This window comes from Podarcis bocagei (assembly GCF_964188305.1).
Source record: "Podarcis bocagei genome assembly, chromosome: 4".
Lineage (NCBI taxonomy): Eukaryota > Metazoa > Chordata > Lepidosauria > Squamata > Lacertidae > Podarcis > Podarcis bocagei.
This window is the reverse complement of record NC_138128.1, coordinates 3,940,112-3,950,863: the sequence shown is the minus strand read 5'-3', so window position 1 is coordinate 3,950,863 and position 10,752 is coordinate 3,940,112. Positions and strand designations below refer to the sequence as shown.

At 47.9% G+C, this 10,752-nt stretch overlaps 1 protein-coding gene across 1 annotated transcript; it reads right to left on the bottom strand.

Annotated features, from left to right (window-relative positions):
- Window positions 1-2,418: 2,418 nt before the first annotated feature.
- LOC308585124 (uncharacterized protein) lies at window positions 2,419-10,442 on the bottom strand. Its single transcript, XM_081190714.1, has 6 exons — window positions 10,229-10,442; window positions 7,850-7,948; window positions 5,873-5,978; window positions 4,508-4,561; window positions 3,223-3,404; window positions 2,419-2,496 (listed from the first exon to the last, which is right to left on the bottom strand). Exons 1-5 carry the CDS (start codon window positions 10,298-10,300, stop codon window positions 3,256-3,258), a joined length of 480 nt encoding a protein of 159 aa, XP_081046840.1. The 5' UTR covers window positions 10,301-10,442; the 3' UTR covers window positions 2,419-2,496; window positions 3,223-3,255.
- Between the last annotated feature and the right edge of the window lie 310 nt (window positions 10,443-10,752).

Sequence of the window (10,752 nt, the reverse complement as noted above, 5' to 3'; positions counted from 1 at the left end):
GATGGAGCAACAAAGGTCACATGCTGGGACGTGCCAGCACATAAAACCAGAGACTACACTTCGGCTTAATTTCACATCATTTATTTTGTAGGCCGCCTTGAACGTGCCTTGGTACTGAAAGGCCGGACATCAATACTGCCATACACACATGAATACATAAAATAATGGAGGGGTTTGAGGATGAAAAGCTTTGTCTTCACAATAAGCATATCCCAGAAATTTCATTGGAATTGAGACGCCACAGAGGACAAAAAACACAAATGCTTTTTGAGCAAAGTTCTTAGAGAGAACAATGGCCGATTTCTCGCCTGGGCTAGCTGAAGAGAAACCTGTTCTGTAAGTAGAGCAAAGTCAGAGAGTTTTATGAGGTGTTGTTGGGGAGAGGAACCCAAAGAAGGCAGAGATTAAAACACCCAGTAGAAATTTGGGGTGGAAGTGGATCCGGACGCCGTAGGCAGGATCAAACGCATGATTCAAACCCAAGCGCCAAGGCAGGGATCAAGGAACAACTGGCCTGGTCAAAGTCCAGGGAGTGGAAAAAAGGGAGTCGGTCCTGGCAAACCAACAGCAACAAGCCTGTGGTGGTGACTACTGGATTCAGATGGAGCTGGTTTCTGGCGGAGCAGGCCTGGGATGGAAGATAGCTTGGGTGAGTCAAGGTTGAGATGGAGATGGACTTCCGGGTTGGCGCCATCGCCGAATGGCGGACTCCCTCCGAGCTCCGGAGGGAGTCTGCTCGGCAGGGGCTGGGTCCTACCGCGCCGGCGACGCGGGGACCCTTAAAAACCACGGGCACGGAGCCCGTGGACATGGGTGACTCGGCTGGCACCGTTAGCGCCCTCCCGACTTGTGAAGGAGCCTTTTTAAAGGCTTCGAATCGGGTGCCGGGGAGTGGCGTGGTGCTGTGAGTCCTCTGCTTTCCCTGCCGAGCGAAGCCGCATGCCATTCGACGGAGAGCGCTGACTTCTTCCATTGAAAATTCGGACTATCAACAACAACCCGTGAGTAATTGGGAAATCGGGTTCAAAAGGAGAAAAAAAGAATTTATTTTCGAATTCGGCACGAGCGGGGGTGATCCAAAAAGGAAGTCAATCCCCCCCCCCGTTTGTAAACATGCTAAAACAAGGACCGGGTAACCAAGGTCGAAGGAGAAGCATATTCTTGATAAAAATTATTAATTCCACGATGGGAAATTATAAGAACTGTGCTGGAGGAGAAGAGTGGAGGGTGAGAAGGAAAATGTAACCCCCCCCCTGGGAACCGGGGCGATTTGCAGAGCCTGGTGAAGAGAGACGGAGACTTTGACAGCTGTCAAAGTAGCTGTCAAAGTTGGAGAATATAAAGAGGACTTGGTTATGGGGACTTTGCTGGTTAAATTTGCTACAATTTGCTACAATTTGGATATAAACTGTCGAAAATAAGGAACAACTACTTGACTTTTGGATTAGAGGAAACAAAGTTACTACAATCCCCCTAGAGGGGTTTCAGGACATTACAAGAACGTTCGTAAGTGGAAAAATACTCCGGGATTCGCACAGGGCTCGTTATCTTCTGGGAAAGCTGCAAAACTGAAACAGTATTTTGTCTACAGAGGTGTTTATATTAAAGGAGACAATAGAATTCTCTATTGAAGAAAGGAAGGGACTGGACGTAAGTTTTTGTTCCTGAACGACAATAACCTCTGTAGAGGCACCAGATTTCTGAATTAGAACGTTTTAGCAGCTGAACAGGACAAGAAACCTGAGAAATAATAAAAAGAACAAAGGACTGACTACGACATGGAAAGAACAATGGGCGGAGCGGTAAAGATCAAGGGAATTAAAGGCCTTTTTTTAGATTGGACGTTTGAAGTTAAATATCATTAAAATAAATAAACTAAAAGAAAACCGGCAAGGTGGAATTGGGGAGAAATCTGGCCATGGAATTGAGACCTCCAGGCTGACAACATACAGACTGATGGACATGGGGAATTCAAACCGGGGAAGGGGGGGAGGGAGATTTGGAATCCAAAGGCTGTGTAACTATTTTTTGAATCTTTTTCTTGCTTTTATCTTCTATATCTTTATATAACTCTTGTATATCATTTTATTTTGGTTGGACGTGTTTAAAAAAGGGAATTCGTGGAAGGAAACTGGGGTGGATCTTGGGGAAAAATCTTTTTTTCTTTTTCTGTTAATGATGCGGGATGGTGGTAAGATTGTATAATTCAAATTGGATAGTGGGTTAAACAAATTAAGTTTTAAACTGGGAGCGAGAGCTTGTAGAACCAAATTAATGAAAGGGGAATACAGTTGGGAGGGGGAGGGGGGAGTCCCAGAAAGTTGGTAAGGAAAGTAAGGTTTTAAGTGTACTTTATTTTTTCTTTTTCTTTGTATTTCTATACTTTTTGGAAACTTTAATAAATATGATTATAAAAAAAAAAGGTTGAGATGGAGACAAGTCATGGCTGAACAGGGTCTGGTGGGGCAGGCGAGCCGGAGGAGAAGACACAGGTACCTGAGTTTACAGGAGAAAAGGACATTGTATGTGGACCACTCCGTGGGATGTTTGGTCCCTTTCCCTCCAGACCTTGAGCTCCCCTGCGATTTCAGTCGATTGCTGGGAAGCCGGGATTGTAGGGGAGAGGGGATGCTTGGGTTGAAAGGTGGTGGTCAAAACTGTACGGTGGCGAGTCCTGATGGGGTCCAGCCCTCGAGAGGGACTGTCTGCAAAACCAGCCTAACCCACACTGAAGGCATGGCTGAAGGGGAGAACCACTACACTGGAGTCTACAAAGCTCCTTTCCCCCCCAAGGTCTGCGGAAGGAGAGGCTGCAAAAACCAACATGAGCAGATGCCAGACTAGGCGCTCCTGCGTAGCTCATTCAGGAATTCACCACTTGCTGTCTGCCAGGCTGTTTTTAAAATATTCGTTTGTTAAATTGTTCCGTTTGCCCTCCTGGGCTCCTTTGGGAAGAAGGGCGGGATCAAAATCAAGGAAATAAAGGAATAACAAGACCTTACTATAACAGCTGCTCAGCCTTCTCTGTGGGGAGGTTACTTTAAGTAATAGGTTTGACCACTGAATGTGTGAGCTTGTGTCTAAAGTCAATGGCTAGAACAAACACTTGCTGGGTGTTTAATGGTTATTGTTATTGCATTTGTCTAAAAACCAATAAAAATATTATTTTTTGGTTTTTATTTTTAAAAAGATGGCTGCCAGCAACAGTGAGTCCAAATTTACCTTTCCCCCCACCCCTTTCCAGAGGAAAAGCTTCTATCTCTTCCAGATCCTTCTGAGTCTGCTGACGCATCTTCCCAGGAAGTTTCCTGAAGGGCGCTCCTCTTGCCCCAAGGCCTCCGCTATGTCGGATACCGCCATTTTGAGGTGGGATGATTTATTTTCCACTTTCACAAGATCCAGGACTAAGTGAGGAGGGAAAGGAAAACACAGAGAACAGACACAGAGAGACGCTTTCACTGCTTCCTTTTTTGTTTTTCTTTTTAAAATATATTTTTAGAATTCTTAGCATTATTTGCTGATTTACACACATCTTGGTTGCCAAGGTGGCTTCTAAACAGTTTACAAGTGTTAAGCCATGATATATCTATCTAGATACAGTCATAATTCAGGTTGAAGTCCCTTCAGGTTAAGCCTTTTCGGGTTGCGATCCGCGGCGACCCAGAAGTAACAGAGCGCATTACTTCCGGGTTTCGCCACTTGCGCATGCGCAGACGCTCAAAATGATGTCACGCACATGTGTGGAAGCAGTAAATTGCGACCCACGCATGCGCAGATGCGCGGATGTGGGTTGCATTCGCTTCAGGATGCGAACGGGGCTCCAGAACGGATGCCGTTTGCATCCAGAGGTACCACTGTATAGATATGCACATACACTCATAATCAAGATGCACAATAAAATAATTCCATCAAGGCACTAAAGAAATATGCACAGTTTTATAACTGAAAAACCTTTCCTTTTATTTATAACTACTTGGTTACATTGCTGTAACCCATCCTAGGACCTAGTTGTGAAAAGGTGGATAAGGAAACTTCCTGCAACGAAGACCATGCATACAAAGGATAGATACCAACTCTAAGGGGGCCAGGTTCCTTTGGACCCAATACAATTTTGGGGGGGGGAGTGAAATATACCAACTCAGTACATAACAGGGAGCCAGGTCCCCTCAATGTTGAGAACAATCCGTACTGTTGTGGCATTTGGCCTCCCCCCCCCGGCTCTTCGCATCATCCTGTGCACATGATGTACATGTCATTGCCCCCCCAGGCTTCTGCTCAAGAGACCTTGGGCCAGCCACCCACTCTCAGCCTAACCTACTGTACTTCACAGGGCCGTTGTCATGATTAATTGAGGAGGGGGACCACCACAAACGCCCCCTTGAGCTCCTTCAAGAAAAAAAGGTGGAGTATAAATCCAATGCAAAAAAGAAGAAAGTAGAGTCAGAAAAGGAGGCGGCAGAGCCAGAACTGCGCAGGGCAGGGGCATCCAAACATCATTCCTACTCACCGGTTGCAATGGCATTTACTGTTCCTTGGTGCTTTGACTCCTGAGCGATGATTTCTAGGGATAGAAATGCCCGCCGTGTGCTTGGTCAGAAAGGGCTGCCACTCCCCGAATGACAAACAAATGTTGAAGCAGGGAGAGATGCCCGCAACAGGTTTTGCCAGGGGCTACAGGGTGAACACAGGGCACGGGTGGCGCTGTGGGTTAAACCACAGAGCCTAGGGCTTGCTGATCAGGAGGTCAGCGGTTCGGATCCCCACAACAGGGTGAGCTCCTGTTGCTCGGTCCCTGCTCCTGCCAACCTAGCAGTTCAAAAACACGTCAAAGTGCAAGTAGATAAATAGGTACCGCTCTGGCGGGAAGGTAAATGGCGTTTCCATGCGCTGCTCTGGTTCACCAGAAGTGGCTTAGTCATGCTGGCCACACGACCCAGAAGCTGTACGCCAGCTCCATCGGCCAATAAAGCAAGATGAGCGCCACAACCCCAGAGTCGGTCACGACTGGACGTAATGGTCAGGGGTCCTTTTACCTTTACCTTTTTACAGGGTGAATGCAGTTTAGGGGAGCCGACTCCTGGCTCCCTATTCCAGCACCACCAAGGGAATTGCAGTAGCCCAATGGCAGAGCACATGTCTCTGCAGGCCAAAGGTAGCGGGTTCAGTTAGGAGAAGTCACAATGCTTAGCCACGCCATTTTGGAAATGGCAGCATGGTTAGAGCTTTTTCCCATTCCCTGGCACATTCTGCCCCTAACTCACTCTAGAGGCAAGTGAAAAATTAACGGCTTGGCTCAGCATGGACTCGTTTAGGATAGCCACTGACAGGGCAAATGAAAGCTGTTTTCTAGGCATTCTGACACCTCTTGGGATACCAAACCTGACAAGAGTGTTCCTGAGGTGAGGGGTTTAGGTTCTAGGCACCATTTTGAATCAAGATGGCGGCCCCAAATGTGACTTTGCCTTGACTGTACCTCCTTGTTTGGCATAAGTATGGCCAGCTCTCAAGATATTGCCGCCAAACTCGCTGTGAGAGCTCTTGAGGCGGGTGCGGCAGTTTTTGTGGACACTGGGATCCCAGGCGCCATTTTGAATAAAAGATGGCAGACCAACTTCGGTGTGACTTCACCTGCTTTATGATGTGATGGGTCCAATCTCACAAATCACATTATCCATTTTTAAAAAAACACAGTATTTTGGGGTTTCTAAAAAATTCCCTGGGCAGTGCCACACTTAATAAGCAGGTGATCTGGAAGTTTTTAAGGGCAGGGAACTGTCCTCTGCTGCTGTTGTTTCCCAGAGACATTGTCTGAAGCACCATGTGCATTACTAATGAATGACCGCCCAATAATTTCATAACAAACATAACTTGCCTAACAGCCTGATGGCTCCATCTCTCAAAGTGGTTCGGGGGTTTTCCAGGTAAACAAAGGCCTGATCCAGAAGGATGGCTTCCCCTTGTTCTCTGTAGCGCTTCACCTGGGAGGCAGGTCCAAAAGAGAAGGGAGCTGTGTGAGGAAATTCTCCCTTCCTTCCAATGCATGCCATTCCTCACGAGCAAGGATGGAGCCTGGGCAGGGTCAACCCAAGCCTACCAGTCTTGCACAAGAACATCAGTAGAACGTACTGGACCAGGCCAGCAGTCCATCTAGTCCAGCATCGTGTTCTCCCAGGACTCTTCTAGGAAACCCACAAGCAGGATTTGAACACAAGACCAACGCTCCCCTCCTGTGGTTCCCAGGAACTGGGTTTCAGAAGCGTGGCTGTCTCCAACCGCGGAGGCAGAGCACAGCCATCAAGGATAGTTGCCATCAACAGCCCTCTCCTCCATGAATTCTTCTAATCGTCTTTGAAGACACTCAGGTCAGTGACCGTTACTAGCTCCTGTGGGAGGGAGTTCCATAGTTTAACTATGCACTGTGTGAATAGTCTTCTGGAGAGAAAAGGGAATACAGGAAGAGGCAAAGGTGGACTTGCCTGTTCTGGTTCCTCTCAATCTCTCAGTCCTCCTCCCTTAAGTTCACTTTTCTACACTGCCACATCAGTTTGCAATTACTATTACTAGCTGTTTTTTATTGTTTGTTTGCTTATTATTATTTTAATAAGTCTTCATGAAAATTCAGCAGTATTGCTGTGCAAATTTCTCCTAATAACAACAACAACTTATTATTTACACGCCAACCATCTGGCTGGGTTTCCCCTGTCACTCTGGGCAGCTCCCAACAGAATATTAAAAACATGATAAAACATCAAACTTTAAAAACTTCCCTAAACAGGGCTGCCTTCAGATGTCTTCTGAAAGTCAGATAGTTGTTTATTTCCTTGATATCTGATGGGAGGGTGTTCCACAGGGCGGGGGCCACTAACGAGAAGGCCATCTGCCTGGTTCCCTGTAACCTCACTTCTTGCAGTGATGGAACCGCCAGAAGGCCCTCGGAGCTGGATCTCAGTGTCCAGGCTGAGTGATGGGGTGGAGACGCTCCTTCAGGTATACTGGGCCGAGGCCGTTTAGGGCTTTAAAGGTCAGCACCAACATTTTAAATTTTAGGGCCAGTGTTATATGGTCTCGGCGGCCACTCCCAGTCCCCAGTCTAGCTGCCGCATTCTGGATTAGTTGCAGTTTCCGGGTCACCTTCAAAGGTAGCCCCACGTAGAGCACATTGCAGTAGTCCAAGCGGGAGATAACCAGAGCATGCACCACTCTGGCGAGACAGTCCGCGGGCAGATAGGGTCTCATCCTTCATACCAGATGGAGCTGGTAAACAGCTGCCCTGGACACAGAATTGACCTGTGCCTCCATGGACAGCTGTGAGTCCAGAATGACTCCCAGGTTGCGCACCTGGTCCTTCAGGGGCACAGTTGCCCAATTCAGGACCAGGGAGTCCCCCACCTCCGCCCAACCCCTGACCCCCCCAAAACAGTACTTCTGTCTTGTCAGGATTCAACCTCAATCTTGTTTGCTGCCATCCATCCTCCAACCGCCTCCAGGCACTCATATAGGACCTTCACTGCCTTCATTGGTTCCGATTGAAAAGAGAGGTAGAGCTGGGTATCATCTGCATACTGATGAACACCCAGCCCAAGCCCAAATAGGCATATATTTGTATGCAAACATTTTCCCCCAAAGCACTTTTCTGCTGTACAATGCAGGCTATTTCCACCAATATGTGCCTTTTTATTTTTATTTATTCATTAAATTTATATGCCAACCAAGGATCACAGGGTGGTTTGCAGTGTAAAAACACAAAATACACAATGTAACAACAACAGTGACATCAAAACCCAATTTCTTCCCCATCGCTCTCTGGCTGCCCACTCCCTGAAAAACAACATAAACAAGAGGCACTCACAAGACTTTTGCAGAAGTTCCAGGTTTCGTTTTCCTGGATGGACAACTGGATGAAGGATTTCAGAAACTTGTCAGCTCTTCTCAGAGTGATCCAACACATCTGTAAAAGAAGTGAGGGTGGGAGTAACAGCTTCTGCCACTGCAGCTGCTGAAAACTCAGGCAGAATATTGAAGAATAAGTTAATAATAATAATAAAATAATTACTAATATACAGCCCTACTTCCATAAATCTTGGGGCAGTTCACCACAAAAATATATGTAAAAAAACACCCTGCCGGGAGGATTGCACAACCACACCGCGATCAGCGCCCCGCCGGGAGGATCGGGCTGCGCTTGGCCCCCCACCGGATCATGCCACCTCGTGGATTGCCCCCGAGGGTGGATCGGCCTGCCCCCATGGGCGGATCTCCACTCCGGGTGCCCGAGCAGCTAGCTCCACCATTGACAAGCCTAAATCGTTGCGCTAATGGAATGAGGGCTTGGACACCAGTTGCTGACATCCTAGCCGAGAGGCCTTGCTGCTTCCCCCCCTTTTTAAAATATATTTTTATTAAAGATTTCTTGGTTTACAAAAGTATGTGCAATGTCTCTTTTTTCATGTTCCGTTTTCTACAGATCAGTTTCATTTGTTGTGAGACATTAGTGTTACATTAGGAAGAAAAAGGGGAAAGAGGTGGAGGGGGGAATGGTGGGTGGGGTGGGGTCGGGGGGCAATGCTTCTATTCTACTTAGTGTATTTGTGGGGTTTTGTGTCAGTGTCACTTGTGTGGGTTCTCTTTGCTATTGCACAGTGGTGCCTTGCAAGACAAAATTAATTTGTTCCGCGAGTTTTGCCGTCTTGCGATTTTTTTCGTCTTGCGAAGCACGGTGTCGGGAAAGCTTTGGAAAAGCTTCAAAAATCACCAAAATCTTTAAAAACCTCAAAAAAGGCTACCACACCGCGTTCTATGAGTTGCTCCTCGAAGTCAAGTCGCAACTGTATTAACGATGTTAAGAAAAGGGAAACAAACTTGCAAGACGTTTCCGTCTTGCGAAGCAAGCCCATAGGGAAAATCGTCTTGCGAAGCAGCTCAAAAAACAAAAAACCCTTTCGTCTAGCGGGTTTTTTGTCTTGCGAGGCATTCGTCTTGCGAGGTACCACTGTATTGCTTTAGTGGTGAGAGAGGTTGGCACTGGCCTAGGGTCTGGTTGGTTGTCTTTGATTGGCTGTAGTGAAATTTGTTTTCATGTGTGAGTGGTGTGTGTGTGTGTGTGTGTGTGTGTGTGTGTGTGTGTGTGTGTGTGTGTTTGACACAGGTTAGCCAGATTGATTTGTGTGCTGTTAGTGGATTTGTGTCGTTGTCTTGTTGGGCTGTGAATGTGATAAAGGGGAGCCACACCGGGGTGAAGGTGTCTTCTATTTGTCCCCATGTCAGTTTCAGTTTGTTGGTTAGTTTTTCTAGTAAGGCTGTTTCCCATACTATTGGGTACCATTGGTCCATGCTTACTCCTGACAGGTCTCTCCAGTGTCTGGCTATGATGCTTCTGGCTGCTGAGAGTAGGTGGGTTATGAGCGCTTTGTGCGCATTATTGTCTTGGAAGATGTTTAGTAGGGCCAGTTCTGGGGTGACTTCTAATACTTGCTTAGTTATTTTGCATATGTTTTGTATGATTGCTGCCCAGAAGAGTTGGATTTTGGGACACTCCCACCACATGTGGAGGTATGTGCCTGTGGAGGTGCACCCTCTCCAGCATTTTGGTGAGGCTCCTGGGTGTATTAGCGTTAGTTTCCGTGGTGTTAGGTACAACCTGTGAGTTTCAGAGCGAGTTCTTTCCTTTTCGCTGATATGGATTTAAAGGGAGGTTTAGACCACATTCCAGTCCATTGGGTGGGGTTAATCTCATAGCCTATGTCATCCTCCCATATTTTATTTTATTACGTCTAGGGGGTTTGTGGGATTTTGTAGTAGTATTTTGTATATTGCAGATACCATCCCTTTGCCGTGTCCCTTTGTTGTTAGGAGATGGGACGCGGGTGGCTCTGTGGGTTAAACCACAGAGCCTTGGACTTGCCAGTCAGAAGGTTGGCGGTTCGAATCCCTGCAACGGGGTGAGCTCCCGTTGCTCGGTTCTAGCCAACCTAGCAGTTCGAAAGCACGTCAAAGTGCACGTAGATGAATAGGTAAAGGTAAACAGCGTTTCCGTGCTTTGCTCTGGTTCGCCAGAAGCGGCTTAGTCATGCTGGCCACATGACCCGGAAGCTGTACGCCGGCTCCTGTGGCCAGTAAAGCGAGATGAGCGCTGCAACCCCAGAGTCAGCCATGACTGGACCTAATGGTCAGGGGTCCCTTTACCTTTAAGCCAGGACTTGCTGCTTTCTGATGAACTGCATCCGCCTACCTTCCTCACTGGGACACTGTCCTGGAGATGGACCATGAGGGGGACCAAGCTCTGGAGAGCGAGCGCCTTCATCTGCTCTTTGCCTCCCCACTGGACGATCTCAAACAGGTGGCTGAAGGTGGAGATGGCAGCCAGTCTCACTTTGTTGGACGCCTGTGCCGAGAAGGGCGGAGAAATGCCGTCAGGGAAAGCGGAGGGCTGCTGTCCCCTTCAAGGGCCGGCCCAAGCTGGGACGCAGCTCTCCAGAATCATGAAATGATCAGGGTCAGGGCCGTGAGCGCCCTCAGGAGGGAAACACAATTCCTCCCAGATCTCCAGGGAAGGGCTAAGGAACCGCAGGCCCTGAACTCTGGCCCTCCAGGCTGCTCTGTCCGGCCCTTAGAACTCTCTGCAGGCCACACCCACCTTCCACAGGCCACCCCCCCCTCGCTGGCCCTGCTTCACACTGCTTTTGCCTGGCTAGAGTATGTATGGACCACAGAAAAAGGCTTCTGGTGCGGGAGGGAAATCTATGAGGAAGAACA